The sequence below is a fragment of the Stegostoma tigrinum genome, chromosome 8 (genome assembly GCF_030684315.1).
Source record: "Stegostoma tigrinum isolate sSteTig4 chromosome 8, sSteTig4.hap1, whole genome shotgun sequence".
Classification (NCBI taxonomy): Eukaryota; Metazoa; Chordata; class Chondrichthyes; order Orectolobiformes; family Stegostomatidae; genus Stegostoma; species Stegostoma tigrinum.
Genome location: NC_081361.1, coordinates 80,282,341 through 80,300,029, shown reverse-complemented (window position 1 = coordinate 80,300,029; position 17,689 = coordinate 80,282,341). Strand labels below are relative to the sequence as shown.

The 17,689-nt window shown below is 43.1% G+C and overlaps 1 protein-coding gene across 1 annotated transcript; it reads left to right on the top strand.

The window, feature by feature from the left end:
• The first annotated feature begins 4,941 nt into the window (after positions 1-4,941).
• On the top strand, positions 4,942-7,223 carry LOC125456501 (transmembrane protein 125-like). The gene is made up of 2 exons (XM_048539661.1): positions 4,942-5,506; positions 5,647-7,223. Exon 2 carries the CDS (start codon positions 6,266-6,268, stop codon positions 6,926-6,928), a length of 663 nt encoding a protein of 220 aa, XP_048395618.1. The 5' UTR covers positions 4,942-5,506; positions 5,647-6,265; the 3' UTR covers positions 6,929-7,223.
• The last annotated feature ends 10,466 nt before the right edge of the window (positions 7,224-17,689 follow it).

Sequence of the window (17,689 nt, the reverse complement as noted above, 5' to 3'; positions counted from 1 at the left end):
CCCACAATGCATCAGGCATTGAACCAATGATGCCCCATCACAGTTTGGAATTTGATGTAACAAAAACAGAAATTGCTGAGAAAGCTCAGCAACTCTGGCAGTATCAGTAAAGAGAAATCAGTGTTAATGTTTTGTGTCCAGTGACCCTTCCTCAGAACTGGACCTGAAACATTGACACTGATTTTACAGATGCTGCCAGACCTGTTGAGCTTTTCCAGCAATTTCTGTTTTTGTTTCTGATTTATAGTATCTGCAGTTCTTTCAGTTCTTATTGGGAATCTGACATGTCATCCAGCCTCAGTGAAGAGAGCTTCTGATCGAATATGCAGCTACCGAAGCAATGCGATGGAGGGCATAGATGTCTGTGACCTTCTGCACAAATAACCACAGTCACCGATTCTGTCATATACAGGTCTGTTTGTCTTTTCCCATTGGTTCTGTACTTCCAGTAGTTTCTCCTTCATGACCCTCATTCTTCTCTTCTGGTTTCCTGATGCCCAGGGCATTACTTTTCTTGTGCAGGCTGCAGCACCCCATCTCCAAATGCCTTGATTTCTGAAGGTGCAGCCCCCAATTTCCAGCTGCACCCTTTTTGGTCTCACAAATTGTGCTGCTGCCCCTGTGGTGACAGGATGGTTATGACCCCAGAATTAGTAAAGCTGTCAATGCTGTCATTTCCCCTGACCTGTTTGGGCTACTACAATTTAAACGTCTGAGGTAACTTATGAAAAACCTGAACACTTCATTCTTTAAACTTTTCTGGCCTCTGTGATTCCCCCCTGAAATGATCCTCAGCTACCTTCAGCTGGATGCAGGAAAATCCTGGAGATGGGTTTTTAAATCGAACATTGAACAATATTTAAATTATTCCACTTGGGAGTGAATGCAAGTCCACAAGCCCAACAGCCCACCCAGTTACTCCCACAAAAAAAAATTGGTAGCACCAGAAATGGAGGCTGGATGGGTGAGTCAGTGCTGTTTATCATAATGCGGTTCTGTCAGAGTTTGCTTTGAATAAATAGCCTGCCATTTTTGTCAGATTACAACATTCAGTGCTTTGGGAGGTTCTTTCTGTTTATCTGCACAATATCAGGATCATCAAAGCTTTGCAGTATCACCTGAGGTAATGTAATTGTGGACCCTTGCCCCTAGTTCCTGCTGGATGGATAGAGTTAAAATTCTTTCATTGCTAGATGTCCTGTACCTTTACCAAATGAGTTTTGTTAATGTGTGAGCTTCAATGGGGAATAGGCTTATCACTGTGGCAACGTCACAACTCTATTCAATCCTGCCCAGCCAAAGTTCACACAAAGGCACTTTCAGTAGTAGTCACTTTATCGCAATATGAATCCGAAGCTCTGGTTTGCTTTCCCTAGCCCACAAACTTAGTAGTTCAACTTTGTTCTTAACTGTGATAGGCTAACTAGGATCAGAACTAGGAGAGAAATCAGAGTTAATGTTTCGGGTTGAGTGACCCTTCCTCAGAACTCAAAAATGAGATGTTCCTGGTCCGTAGGACTGAGAGGCAGGACTTATTATCTATTGTAATAAAATTCTGTGTGATTTATTGACACAGGTTGCCAGTGACCTTTCCTCTCATTTCAATACCTGAGAAACTTGGCCGCACAAGTATTTAATTGGGGAAGAGGAAACTATGATGCGATTAGACACGAGTTAGGAAGCATGGACTGGGAGCAGTTGTTCCATGGTAAGGGAACTATAGACATGTGGAGATGGTTTAAGGAACAGTTGTTGGGAGTGATGAGTAAATATGTCCCTCTGAGACAGGCAAGACGGGGTAAGATAAAGGAACCTTGGATGACGAGAGCGGTGGAGCTTCTAGTGAAAAGGAAGAAGGTAGCTTACATAAGGTGGAGGAAGCTAGGGTCAAGTTCAGCTAGAGAGGATTACATGCAGGCAAGGAAGGAGCTCAAAAATGGTCTGAGGAGAGCCAGGAGGGGGCACGAGAAAGGCTTGGCAGAAGGAATCCGGGAAAACACAAAGGCATTTTACACTTATGTGAGGAATAAGAGAATGGTCAAAGAAAGAGTAGGGCCGATCAGGGATAGCATAGGGAACTTGTGTGTGGAGCCTGAGGAGGTAGGGGAAGCCCTAAATGAGTTTTTTGCTTCTGTCTTTACGAAAGAAACGACCTGTGTAGTGAATGAAACCTTTGAAGAGCAGGTGTGCATGCTGGAATGGATAGAGATAGAGGAAGCTGATGTACTGAAAATTTTGTCAAACATTAAGATTGACAAGTCGCCAGGCCCGGATCAGATTTGTCCTCGGCTGCTTTGGGAAGCGAGAAATGCAATTGCTTCGCCACTTGCGAAGATCTTTGCATCCTCGCTCTCCACTGGAGTCGTACCTGAGGACTGGAGAGAGGCAAATGTAATTCCTCTCTTCAAGAAAGGAAATAGGGAAATCCCCGGCAATTATAGACCGGTAAGTCTCACGTCTGTCGTCTGCAAGGTGTTAGAAAGGATTCTGAGGGATAAGATTTATGACCATCTGGAAGAGCATGGCTTGATCAAATACAGTCAACACGGCTTTGTGAGGGGTAGGTCATGCCTTACAAACCTTATCGAGTTTTTTGAGGATGTGACTAGTAAGGTTGATGAGGGTCAAGCTGTGGATGTGGTGTATATGGACTTCAGTAAGGCATTTGATAAGGTTCCCCATGGAAGGCTCATTCAGAAGGTCAGGAGGAATGGGATACAGGGGAACTTAGCTGCTTGGATACAGAATTGGCTGGCCAACAGAAGACAGCGAGTGGTAGTAGAAGGAAAATATTCTGCCTGGAAGTCAGTGGTGAGTGGGGTTCCACAGGGCTCTGTCCTTGGGCCTCTACTGTTTGTAATTTTTATTAATGACTTGGACGAGGGAATTGAAGGATGGGTCAGCAAGTTTGCAGACGACACAAAGGTCGGAGGTGTCGTTGACAGTGTAGAGGGCTGTTGTAGGCTGCAGCGGGACATTGACAGGATGCAGAGATGGGCTGAGAGGTGGCAGATGGAGTTCAACCTGGATAAATGCGAGGTGATGCATTTTGGAAGGTTGAATTTGAAAGCTGAGTACAGGATTAAGGATAGGATTCTTGGCAGCGTGGAGGAACAGAGGGATCTTGGTGTGCGGATACATAGATCCCTTAAAATGGCCACCCAAGTGGACAGGGTTGTTAAGAAAGCATATGGTGTTTTGGCTTTCATTAACAGGGGGATTGAGTTTAAGAGTCGTGAGATCTTGTTGCAGCTCTATAAAACTTTGGTTAGACCGCACTTGGAATACTGCGTCCAGTTCTGGGCGCCCTATTATAGGAAAGATGTGGATGCTTTGGAGAGGGTTCAGAGGAGGTTTACCAGGATGCTGCCTGGACTGGAGGGCTTATCTTATGAAGAGAGGTTGACTGAGCTCGGTCTCTTTTCATTGGAGAAAAGGAGGAGGAGAGGGGACCTAATTGAGGTATACAAGATAATGAGAGGCATAGATAGAGTCGATAGCCAGAAACTATTTCCCAGGGCAGAAATGGCTAGCACGAGGGGTCATAGTTTTAAGCTGGTTGGTGGAAAGTATAGAGGGGATGTCAGAGGCAGGTTCTTTACGCAGAGAGTTGTGAGAGCATGGAATGCGTTGCCAGCAGCAGTTGTGGAAGCAAGGTCATTGGGGTCATTTAAGAGACTGCTGGACATGCATATGGTCACAGAAATTTGAGGGTGCATCCCTGAGGATCAATGGTCGGCACAACATTGTGGGCTGAAGGGCCTGTTCTGTGCTGTACTCTTCTATGTTCTATGTTCTATGTTCTAAGTAGATAGAGTGGTAAAGGAGGTGTATGGCATGTTTGCCGTGATTGGTGGGAGAATTGAGTACAAGAGTCAGAATGTCATGTTGCAGCTTTATAAAATTGTGGTTAGGCTACACTTAGAGTATTGCATTCAGTTCTGATCGCCACATTACAGGAAGGACATGGAGGCTTTGGAGAGAGAGCAGAAGAAGTTTACCAGGGCACTGCCTAGATTAGAGGGTATGAGCTATATGGAGAAACTAGAAAAACTTGGGTTGTTTTCTCTGGAGTGGCAGAGGCTATGGGGAGACTTGATAAAAGTCTGAAAAATTATGAGATGCATAGATAGGGTGGATGGTCAGAACTTGTCCAGGGCTGTGTAAGTTAGGTGGATTAAAAGTGGAAAATGCAGGGTTATAGGGAAAGGGTAAGGGGATGAGTCTATTTGAGATGCTTTTCAGAAGGGCGGTGTGGACTTGTTGGGCCAAATAGCCTGTTTCCACACCATAGGAATTCTCTGATTCTCTCTGATAACTTTTTCTTCCCCAGAATTCAAATGTCTAATATTACAGGGCATGAATTTACAGTGAGGGGGAAAGTTCAAAAGGAGATGTGAGGGGCAAGTTTTTTTTTAAACACAGAGTTGCGGGGGTGGGGGGGCGGGGAAGTCTGGAATGCACTGCCAGGAATGGTGTTGGATACATATATGATAGGGGCGGTTAAGGGATTTTTAGATAAGTATGTGGAGTATGCAAGGAATGGAGGGAAATGGACCAAAGGCAGGCAGAAGGGATTAGTTTAATTTGGTGTAATATTCAGCACAGTGTTGTGCATTGAAGGGCTGTGCTATACAGCGCTATGTTCTAAATACTGGTGGTATTCATTTGAATGTGCATATTTCATTAGATCTTTACCAATGGATTTTACTGTCCTTAAGCAGTGATAAATCAGCTACCTAATTGCAGTGAAAATTTGAATCAATCTACATAAAAGACTACAAGGCAAGCAATGGAAATATAAATGTAGCGAATAAAATCTTGCCCTATTATAATCTGTATATCAAAATATACATCAGAAATGAGATTCAGATCAGCTGTGCAAGTAGCCCTTCCCTTTTAAATACCTATGTGGACAAACCCATAAGCCTACATGAGAACAGTAGCAGGTGGAGTCAAAAATATAATCGCAAGAGAGCTACGAAAACTAAACGCCTGGAACAAAGACTAAAGGTGCACTGGAAAAATCCCAAATCAGAGGCTGAGAATCAAGATCCTATTCACCTCGGTGCTGAGATTCAGATTCAAATAACTCCTGCTTGAATAAATTTGAGCCACCTGAGTAAGTACTTGAAGTAATTGTGAGAATTCACCTGCACAGGAGCAGGATATGAAAACTCCATTTTCAGAGGCTGGAACTGATGATCTAAAGAGAAATGAGACTCGTTACTGACAAGACTGTAACAGAGTGATTTCAATGATAAGTAGAAAGTTTGAAGATTTTGCATTTCATTTTAATTCCAGTGGAAAAGGTCACCAACATTTAGAATACATGCATCAAACTCTGTGCAAGTAAAAATCTCTCACCTGTTAAACAGGTTATACCTGTTGGAAATGAAACTGAGCTGGGGAGCTGCAACTCTTTTCTACAGTACATATCTACATAACAGGTAACTGGAAATGCAGCTAAAGAAATCCAAAATTACAGCAAGACCTCAAGGAATGAGTAAGTAATTTAATATTGTGTCAATTAGAGATATGTAATCCCTGAGGGAACAGCTACTGCTGCAAGTCAAAGCACAGTGGAATACAGCTTCAGTGGTTTTTGATTCTATAATTGCGTTGATTTTCTCTGGATAACTTTAGGGTGATAACCATCGTTTCCTAGTCCTCACCGAAAAAAAGATCAAGCTGGAAATTTGGACACTTCTTAAACCAGAGATTAAAACATATCAACTTCACATTGAAGAAATCAAGATGGATATCAGGAAATAAGGATGCGTGCTCTTGAATAAACACAGCATTGTTTCAGACTTGTGAAACTTTGGAATTGTTCATGTGGCTCTAGAGTGAAGGAACATCCTTAAATTTCAGCTGAAATGTACTGGATTGTGTTGAACTGTGATGTGAAGAAATCCTAGGATTGTTGATTTAAAAATTATGTACAGCACAAAATGTACCAAAATTGTGATTTTAAATAATCTACAACAAACTGAATTAAGAATTTGCTTTAATGTGGAATGATCTTCCTACACAATTCCTGAAAACTCTGCCTTGAGATCCCAATATACATACCAACAGCTCAATTGCAACAGCTCAACACCTGATTGCCTGGATCGAAGATTTCAACTGCATTGAAAATTCGAATTTAGAATAATATTTTCCTGGACTTTTGAGTTTTATTGTTTGCTAATTTAAAACCTAAAATATTGGAGGCTTAGTCTCAACATTTCTTCCTTTGGATATTTGTGAACAACTTTTCCAGATGTCTGAGTCTTCTGAGATCAGGTCTGCTCGTTATCCAGCAAATCGTTCCCAGATTCAACAGAGTATTTTGGATGATCAGATGGAATTGTGGTGGTTCCAGGATGTTAAAAGTTCCATCTTATGTTATTCAGTGGCATTAGTTCTGATTCTAGCAATTGGAGTGGGGGGAATTGTCTTAATCTCTACAGCTACTAGTAAATCTGGAGAATGGAGGCTGGGAGTAGGCATTTTCTTGTGTTTATTAACTTTAGTTATCCTCTTTAAACATCTACTGACCTCTGCTGTACAGGACATGAACTGTGTAAGGAGTCGAGCTCAGATTAATAGGTTAAGGATTGGAGGATTAATTGATTATTTGGTTATTTTATTCACTGGATTCATAACACTGACCAGTGGTTATGTACTGATAATCCTGGCAAATGCTGACCCTTATCTTTCAGGTCAAACCTGGAATGATATGTTAATTGCTGGAGTGATTCTCACTGTTGCTGGGTCCCTTATTCTCCTTTTACTCTTTCTCTATGTTATAATATTCAAGCTCTATCCCCACTTAGCATCTAGGTTCACAAACAGAAGTGTCCCAACTGTATATACCATATCGGGAGGTAACATAGAAGAGAGGCAATGGAGATTCTCCTCCAGTACAGCCAATCTGATATGAAACAAGAATTAATTGATTCCATCAGGAGGCATGGGTTGGTCAGAAGTTGAGATTAGTGCATGGACAGAATTTGACTTATTTTTAATATTTTAATGGTACAATAAATGCAAAGAATAATCTGATTAAATATGTGAAAATAATTTTAAAATGCAATATATTATTGAGTTCTATCAATTATAATAGCTGGAACTTCGTTGATAATGATAAGCTTAACACTTATTGCCCATCTGTTGGATACACAGATATTGGTGAGTAAAATGTGAATGAGATAAAAATAAAAGATTTTTTTCTATAATTCACAATAAATCAACTTTATTGAAGCATAAGCAGCTAATTGCAGATTCTTATGAAAACATCACTGTCGCTGTCATTTGTGTGAATTTGCAAATTAAAAATGAATGTGTACAGAAAATGTTAATAAGTTATAGTAAAATTATTGTTTAAGCCCAAGTCTTATTTGGTCTGTATAGAAACAGGTCAATTTTCTGGACTTCAGTTTTAAATCCCTTTAACTAACTACAGAATGGGAAAGTGAAGATAGTTCTACCTGCATCTAGTGATAATGGGAACTGCAGATGCTGGAGAATCCAAGATAATGAAATGTGAGGCTGGATGAACACAGCAGGCCCAGCAGCATCTCAGGAGCACAAAAGCTGACGTTTCAGGCCTAGACCCTTCATCAGAGCCATCAGACCCTTCATCCTCTGATGAAGGGTCTAGGCCCGAAACGTCAGCTTTTGTGCTCCTGAGATGCTGCTGGGCCTGCTGTGTTCATCCAGCCTCACATTTCATCTACCTGCATCTATGTTGGTCTTTCGGTTGTGTCACTATAAAACAAAGAACAGTAAATTTTTACTTAGCCAAGTATTTTACTTTGCATACATTTGAATATCTAAAAAAAAACTTGTATTGGCTTGTGCAAAGCGGATCATAGGCATATGGATAAATGCGTACTACGGTTCTTCACATGGATGGACAGAGCTATGCGAAGAAGTGTTTAGAGTGAGCTAATTCTTATGTTTACAGTAATCCAAACTAAGCATTGATTGACCTCCAACGCTTAGCTGCAGAACTGTGTTTACAGTAATACATAGTTTAAGCTTATTGAGAAATATTTAGAGAACATAATTTCTTTGAGGTGTAGCTGAATCAAAATGCATGCACTAATAGGTAATTTATTTTTGAGCCTAGAAACATTTATTTCAATAATTATTGATATACCAGTGTTTTGAATAGGTTTCATGTTATATTTAAGAATATATTCCTTTGGACACTAAATGATTCCAGAGGTAAACTTCCATCAATGATATGAATATGACTGATTTTATTCAACTTTTGACCTGTTTATATGTGAATGCAGAACGAATTTAGAGACCAGCCTAAACTGTATACAATATATTTTAAAATTGTGGTCCAAAAAAAATGTAAATGCAATAAACGAAACATCATGTGCTTGTTCTGTATAATGCATACTGATGGATGTTAGCTTATCTTGTGAGTTTGCTGCCATTTGGGAGCTTTTATTCCGTATTTTAATGAGCTATCAATATAGTCTAAGTAGTGTATGCATTAGTGGACAATTTTTGTAACATTATAGCTCACACTGAGTGGCAGATCTGCAAAACTCAACAAATCTGTGACTTAGTTTAGATTTTAACAACAATTTGCCTTCCCCTATTTGCAGTATTGCAGAAGGTTTAAACAAAACTCTTTCCTGTCATGGTTCTATGTTTAACATAACCACACTGACTGAAAAAGCTGCATGGCAGTGTAAAGGATAGAGATATAGGACTGGGCAGCAGATACAGAGTCATAGTTCTGCATGGAAACAGACCCTTCAGCCAACTTGTCCATGCCAACCAGATATCCGAAATTAATTTAGTCCTATTTGGCCCATATCCCTCTAAACCCATTCTGTTCCTATACCCACCCAGGTGCCTTTTAAATGATAAGGTTACCACTTATTGCCCATCTATTGGATACACAGATATTGGTGTACCAGCCGCCACCACTTCCTCTGGCAGCTCATTCCATAAACACACCATCTTCTGCCTGAAAAAGATGTCCATTAAGTCACTTTTATATCTTTCCCCTCTCACCTTAAACCTATGCCCTCTAGTTTTGGACACCCATACCCTGTGGAAAAGACCTTGCTGTTCACCCTATCTCTGTCCTTCATGATTTTATAAGCCTCTATAAAGTCAGCCCCTCCTCCTCTGCAGCTCCAGGGAAAATGGCCCTAACCTGTTCAGCCTCTCCCTACAGCTCAAATCCTCCAAGCCTGGCAACAATCTTGTAAATCTTTTCTGCACCTTTTTCATTTTAACAACATCCTTCCTATGACAGAGAGACCAGAATGGAATGCAGTAATCCAAAAGTGGCTTAACCAATTTCCTGTACAGTTGCAACATGACATCCCAACTCATATACTCAACGGACTGACCAACAAAGACAAGCGTACAAAATGCTTACTTCACTATCCTGTCTACCTGTGACTCCACCTTCAAAGAACGATGAACCTGCACCCCAAGGTCTCGTTGTTCAGCAACACTCTCCAGGACCTTAAGATGAAGTGTATAAGTCCTGCCTGATTTCTCCAACCCAAATGCAAAATCCTCACATTTATCTAAATTAAACTCCATCTGCCACTCCTTGGCCCATCTAATCGAGGTCCTGTTGTATTCTGAGATATATATGTAGGATATACATACACAAATACTGTGCAGTTTCCCAAATATAACTTTGTTGCAGTAGATTAATCAACTTTGAATTTATGGCTACAATGATAAATTAAAATAATGAAAATGAATTTAATACAATAATTGCTGTTTAAATGGTTAGGATATTTCAGTTATTTCCGTTAAGTACTGGGCCTTGAATTTGGTACAGTGTCTGAATAATGGTAATCACATAGTACCATCACTGAGAGCTTCGGATATATTTCTCTCTTTTCACAGTCATGATCACACGAATTTAATTAAAATAGCCATTGTGTTTTTCTACAGCAACGGATAAGCTGAGATGTTGGGCTTTAACAAATTTAATTGTATCTTGAATTCTTATGGAAGATACTCCTATGACATGAATCAACTATCATTGATTCAAAATCTAAAGAAAAATCTGATATCATTTATCAACCACTTACTAAATGGAAGCGATTTATTGTTTTAGATGTACTCTATATGCACGATTTATGGATTACAATGTTTAGTGTTGGAGCTGAACTCTGACTTTTTAAATAGGAACTTTATGAGAGGAAGTAATAATTTTAAAATAACCAAGGCAACATGCATAATTTTAATATTCTACCTTTATGTAGAGGGGAAGTGGAATTTAACAATAAATTATAATTGTTTCCTTGCTGAATTTGGCATTGTGCTTCCAAGAAAAAAGCTGAGTCATTTGGGCTGTTAATTAGTAAACTAAAAGGAAAAATACTTACTTTATAACTGATGAAATGGTGCAATATTTAAGTGCCAGATATGGTCATTTTCTAATCATTCTGTGGGTAAGATAGACATTTAGATGCCTCATGTTCCCCCTGAAAAGGGAGAGAGGCATTTCAGACAAATAAAATGAGTGAAAATTTCTGTTGCCCATTTTTATCATTGATCCATTATCAGATGCCTTTGATTAATGGCTCAACGGGGTAAAACTTCAACCCTGGATGGTAAGGTAAGTGAAAGTGATGGAAAGGTTTTCTCTCTTTTTTCATACACCAAGTGAACATGACTTTACCAGGCAGTAACAGATATGCTGATTACATCTTAAAAAGCTTGTCCCAGCTCACTGCAGAATACCTTAAAGATGGGTCTATGCCTAAAGAGTCATTAGGCTGATTCTTTACATTGACTGTGCAGCTTGTTCTTTGCAAAGCAATGTTCTGGTTTCCCTGTTTGCCTTGTTCATGGACAATAACAGAGTTTGCTGGTTTAATACGCCTTATCTCAAAAGGAAAGCTTTTCACTCAGCTTAAAGATACAAAATGTAGGAATTTAGAAAACATAGAACCATACAGCACAGAAGAGACCTTTTAATCCATTGAGTCTGCACTGAAAAAAACTACTCTAAATTTATGCTAATCCTACTTTCCAGCACTTGGCCCATAGCCATGACTGTTACGACATTTCAAATGCACATTCAGGTATTTTTTAAAGGTTATGAAATTAACCACATTAACTATCCTCCAAGGTGGTGCATTCCAAATTCCCACAAAAGTTTACCTCAAATTCTCTCTAATCCTCCTGCCTTTCACCTTAAACTTATGCCCCTTTGTTATTGGCCCTTCAATTAAGGGGAACAGCTGTTTTCTATCCATCCTGTCCTTGCCCCTTATAAACTAATGATCTCAATAAAGGTCCTCTCTCTCAGCCTTCTCTGCTCTAAATAAAATGACACAAGTTTATCCAGCCTCTCTTCATAGCTAAACTGTTCCATCCCAGGCAATGACAAAGTGAATCTCCTCTGCATGCCCTCTAGTGAGTAAAACACACACAGATTAAAAATAAGAAGTGAGTCAAAAACAAAAGATTTATGGATCAATGTCTGAGTTCCATGAAGAGTAGGTAATGGGGCATTGTGGCCATTGTGTTGGAAAGTACTGGTTGCATGTACATTGGTTTAAAAAAAAGGTTCATGGGGGGGAAGTTGATTTCAAAGGGGTTGACTTTCCAGAATAGACATTGCCCTTTCTCCCTTTGACTGCAGTTATACTGGAACTAGGGTGTTAATTTATTTTCCTTTTTACCTGTAACAAGGGTTTAAAAGCTATCCCTATGACATTCACAGCATACACTAACACACAGAGACCAGGGTTGAAATAGGCCTTTAATCTCTGTTCTTGTGTTTTTTTTGAAATGGGAAAACACTAACATGTTATGCAGTTTTGTGCATATTCAGCAGAAGACAGTTTTCAGTTGAGAGGTGGTAGTCAGGCCCTCGTATCTCTGTACCACAAAAGATCATAGTCCAGTTTGTTTTGGCTTACCCCTCTCCGATTGAAGGATTGCAATGTTAAGCTCTCTTGGTTCCTTCAGTCAGAATATTCCAAGGCCTCTCCAGACAGCCACTGAATTTGCATCTGCAGTCACCTTTTGGCTATAAGTCCTCTTTTTTAAAAAAAATGCATTGCAACTAAAAGTTCAATATCACTAAGTATTTTGGGGTTCTGATCTGTCATCATGACAATTTTCATAAATTGCCAGGGTAATATGGAGGCGCTCATTCCATGCCCATGGTTTGCAAAGGCACCAATCTCTGCCTCACCTTCGCATTGCTACTTCTCATCAACAACCACAGCACTTTATATTAGCACCCCTTTACATTAATAGCATGCCCCAGGATGTTTTATAGGAGCATTATCAACCAAAATATGACATTAGGTCACGTAAGGGGTATTAGGTTAGGAAACCAAAATCTTTTTCAAAAATATACGTTTTAAGGAGTGTTTTAAAGGGAGGAAAATAACATAGAGAAGCAGAGAGAATCCAGAGATTGCAGCGACAGAAGACATGGCTATCAGTGGGGGAGCAAATGAAGTTGGAGATACTTTAGTGGCCAGCATTAAATAAGTGCACGCTTCTTAGAAAGTTGTGGCCTGGAGGAGATGACAGAGATAGACAGAACCAAGGCTATGGTTGGATTTGAAAATAATAATGAGGTTTTTAAAATGAAAGTGTTGCTTGACTGGGTGCCAATGCAGACCAATGAGGCTGGTGATTGGTGAATGGTGTGAGTTAAGACATAGAAATAAAGTTTGAATGACTTCAATTGTAGGGATGAAAGAAAATTTTTGGGAGACCAGCTTTGTAATAGTCCAGTTGAAAGTGGACAAACACCTTGAGGGTTTCAGCAGTAGACAATGCTCTTCCACATAGCTATTCTTCTTCAATTCATGCCCTTCTTAAGCTCTATGTCTTCTTCAGTTTGTACTGGTACTTTGTTCCCTTCACAGCTCACCAAGACAATGTTTACTCTCCCAGCGAGGATCAGGAGCTCTCACTTGTAACATGCAACAGCGTTAAAGTACTGCAGAACAATAGACTCCATGAGGGGTGAGAGAAGAGTAGGGGTATACACCTGCTTCTTCATGCAGATGGCCTTAAGGCTCTCCGCTTCTTCCTGTCCCGCAGGCCCGACCAGTCCCCCTTCATCGAAACCCTCATCCGCCTCGCTGAACTCGTCCTCACCATCAACTTCTCCTTCGATTCCTCCCACTTCCTACAGACAAAGGAGGTGGCCATGGGTACCCGCATGGGCCCCAGCTATGCCTGCCTCTTTGTAGGTTACGTGGAACAGTCCTTCTTCCGCACCTACACTGGCCCCAAACCCCACCTCTTCCTCTGTTACATTGACTGTATCGGCACCGCCTCTTGTTCCCAAGAGGAGCTCGAACAGTTCATCCACTTTACCAACACCTTCCACCCCAAACTTCAGTTCACCTGGACCATCTTCAACGCATCCCTCATCTTCCTGGACCTCTCAGTCTCCATCTCAGGCAACCAGCTAGAAACTGATGTCCACTTCAAGCCCACCGACTCCCACAGCTATCTAGAATACACATCCTCCCACCCAGCCCCCTGCAAAAATTCCATCCCCTATTCCCAATTCCTTCACCTCCACTGCATCTGCTCCCAGGATGAGGCATTCCACTCCCACACATCCCAGATGTCCACGTTCTTCAAGGACCACAACTTCGCCCCCCCGCAGTGGTCAAGAACGCCCTTGACTGCGTCTCCCGCATTTCCTGCAACACATCCCTCACACCCCGCCCCAGCAATAACTGCCCTAAGAGAATCCCCCTCGTCCTCACACACCACCCCACCAACCTCCAGATCCAACACATCATCCTCTGGCACTTCGGCCATCTGCAATCTGACCCCACCACCCTACACGTTTTTCCATCCCCAACCTTGCCTGCCTTCTGGAGAGACCACTCTCTCCACGACTCCCTTGTTCGCTCCACACTGCCCTCCAACCCCACCACACCTGGCACCATCCCCTGCAACCGCAGGAAGTGCTACACTTGCCCGCACACCTCCTCCCTCACCCCTATCCCAGGCCCCAAGATGACTTTCCATATTAAGTAGAGGTTCACCTGCACATCTGCCAATGTGGTATACTGCATCCACTGTACCCGGTGTGGCTTCCTCTACATCGGAGAAACCAAGCGGAGGCTTGGGGACTGCTTTGCAGAACACCTCCGCTCAATTCGCAATAAACAACTGCACCTCCCAGTCGCAAACCATTTCCACTCCCCCTCCCATTCTTTAGAATGACATGTCCATCATGGGCCTCCTGCAGTGCCACAATGATGCCACCCGAAGGTTGCAGGAACAGCAACTCATATTCCGCCTGGGAACCCTGCAGCCCAATGGTATCACCATTGGACTTCACCAGTTTCAAAATCTCCCCTTCCCCTACTGCATCCCAAAACCAGCCCAGCTCTTCCCCTCCACCCACTGCATCCCAAAACCAGTCCAACCTGTCTCTGCCTCCCTAACCTGTTCTTCCTCTCACCCATCTCTTCCTCCCACCCCAAGCCGCACCCCCATCTCCTACCTACTAACCTCATCCCACCTCCTTGATCTGTCCGTCTTCCCTGGACTGACGTATCCCCTCCCTACCTCCCCACCTATACTCTCCTCTCCACCTATCTTCTTTTCTCTCCATCTTCGTTCCGCCACCCCCTCTCTCCCTATTTATTCCAGTTCCCTCTCCCCATCCCCCTCTCTGATGAAGGGTCTAGGCCCGAAACATCAGCTTTTGTGCTCCTGAGATGCTGCTTGGCCTGCTGTGTTCATCCAGCCTCACATTTTATTGACTGTGAAGTGATATTCGTTTACTTCTACTAGACGTATCGAATAGTAAACTTGAAATACCAATCGTTGATGCAAGACACATGCTGATACATGCATACGGGAAAAAAAGCGATAGCCAAAAGTAGCTTAGTCAGCCAAGGGAGTTGGTACTTGGAGTGGTTTGAGAGAATAAACACAATTAGTCAGATAACAAATGAATCACATTTACGACACAGTAGCCACAAAATAGAGAGAATAAAGTAAGAACAGAAATAGTCATAAACAAAGACAGGCATAAATTTTAGATAATAAAGTGTGGAGCTGGATAAACACAGCAGGCCCAGCAGCATCTCAGGAGCACAAAAGCTGACGTTTCGGGCCTAGACCCTTCATCTGAGAGGGGGATGGGGAGAGGGAACTGGAATAAACAGGGAGAGAGGGGGAGGCGGACCGAAGATGGAGAGAAAAGAAAATAGGTGGAGAGGAGAGTACAGGCGGGGAGGTAGGGAGGGGATAGGTCAGTCCAGGGAAGACGGACAGGTCAAGGAGGTGGGATGAGGTTAGTAGGTAGGAAGTGGAGGTGCGGCTTGTGGTGGGAGGAAGGGATGGGTGAGAGGAAGAACAGGTTAGGGAGGCAGAGACAGGCTGGACTGGTTTTGGGATGCAGTGGGTGGAGGGGAAGAGCTGGGCTGGTTTTGTGATGCAGTAGAGGGGGAGGGTACGAATGGGCTGGTTTTGGGATGCGGTGGGGGAAGGGGAGATTTTGAAGCTGGTGAAGTCCACATTGATACCATTGGGCTGCAGGGTTCCCAAGCGGAATATGAGTTGCTGTTCCTGCAACCTTCGGGTGGCATCATTGTGGCACTGCAGGAGGCCCATGATGGACATGTCATCTAAAGAATGGGAGGGGGAGTGGAAATGGTTTGCGACTGGGAAGTGCAGTTGTTTATTGCGAACCAAGCAGAGGTGTTCTGCAAAGCGGTCCCCAAGCCTCCGCTTGGTTTCTACACAGGCCCCAAGCCCCACCTCTTCCTCCGTTACATTGATGACCTCTTGCTGCCTCTTGCTCCCCAGAGGAGCTTGAACAGTTCATCCACTTTACCAACACCTTCCACCCCAACCTCAAGTTCACCTGGGCCATCTCCAACACATCCCTCACATTCCTGAACCTCTCAGTCTCCATCTCAGGCAACCAGCTTGTAACTGATGTCTATTTCAAGCCCACCGACTCCCACAGCTACCTAGAACACACCTCCTCCCACCCACCCTCCTGCAAAAATTCCATCCCCTATTCCCAATTCCTCCGCCTCCGCCTCATCTGCTCCCACTATGAGGCATTCCACACCCGCACTTCCCAGATGTCCAAGTTCTTCAAGGACCGCAATTTTCCCCCCCACAGTGGTCGAGAATGCCCTTGACCGCGTCTCCCGCATTTCCCGCAACACATCCCTCACACCCCGCCCCCGCCACAACCGCCCAAAGAGGATCCCCCTTGTTCTCCCACACCACCCCACCAACCTCCGGATACAACGCATCATCCTCCGACACTTCCGCCATCTACAATCCGACCCCACCACCCAAGACTTTTTTCCATCCCCACCCTTGTCTGCTTTCCGGAGAGACCACTCTCTCCGTGACTCCCTTGTTCGCTCCACACTGCCCTCCAACCCCACCACACCTGGCACCTTCTCCTGCAACCGCAGGAAATGCTACACTTGCTCCCACACCTCCTCCCTCACCCCTATCCCAGGCCCCAAGATGACTTTCCATGTTAAGCAGAGGTTCACCTGCACATCTGCCAATGTGGTATACTGTATCCATTGTACCCAGTGTGACTTCCTCTACATTGGGGAAACCAAGCGGAGGCTTGGGGACCGCTTTGCAGAACACCTCCGCTCAGTTCGCAATAAACAACTGCACCTCCCAGTAGCGAACCATTTCAACTCCCCATTCCATTCTTTAGATGACATGTCCATCATGGGCCTCCTGCAGTGCCACAATGATGCCACCCGAAGGTAACAGGAACAGCAACTCATATTCCGCTTGGGAACCCTGCAGCCATATGGTATCAATGTGGACTTCACCAGCTTCAAAATCTCCCCTTCCCCACCGCATCACAAAACCAGCCCAGTTCGTCCCCTCCCCCCACTGCACCACACAACCAGCCCAGCTCATCCCCTCCACCCACTGCATCCCAAAACCAGCCCAGCCTGTCTCTGCCTCCCTAACCTGTTCTTCCTCTCACAGATCCCTTTCTCCCACCCCAAGCCGCACCTCCATTTCCTACCTACTAACCTCATCCCACCTCCTTGACCAGACCGTCTTCCCTGGACTGACCTATCCCCTCCTTATCTATACTCTCCTCTCCACCTATCTTCTTTTCTCCCCGTCTTAGGTTCGCCTCCCCCTCTCTCCCTATTTATTCCAGAACCCTCACCCCATCCCCCTCTCTGATGAAGGGTCTAGGCCCGAAACGTCAGCTTTTGTGCTCCTGAGATCTGCTTGGCCTGCTGTGTTCATCCAGCTTCACACTTTATTATCTTGGATTCTCCAACATCTGTAGTTCCCATTATCTCAGGCATAAATTTTAGACATGATTGAGGTATAAGTAAGCAAAATGGAAGCAGACGTATTGTTATAGAGTGTATAAAATAGCTGAATGATACTTACATTGCATAATTGTGACTGTCAATTATTTGTTCACATTTCAATTCTAATGAACTCAAACTAAATATAATAAGCCTCTCGGGGCTTTCCTAAAAACAATTATGAAGACACTTACAGCCAACCCTTCTTTACATTATTGCAAATTTTGGGTCTCTTCTTCTGGATTCAGAATCACTGAATCCTCCCTTAGCTAGATTCTATGTCCCCAGTTATCTTTAGTTTACCTTCACAACCGATAGTCAGTTGCACACTAGCATTTAGCCAGTACGATAATAATAAAGACTCATATTATATG

Coding starts and splice junctions, on each gene's coding strand:
- LOC125456501 (XM_048539661.1), top strand. CDS start 6,266: ATGTCTGAGTCTTCTGAGATCAGGTCTGCTCGTTATCCAGCAAATCGT.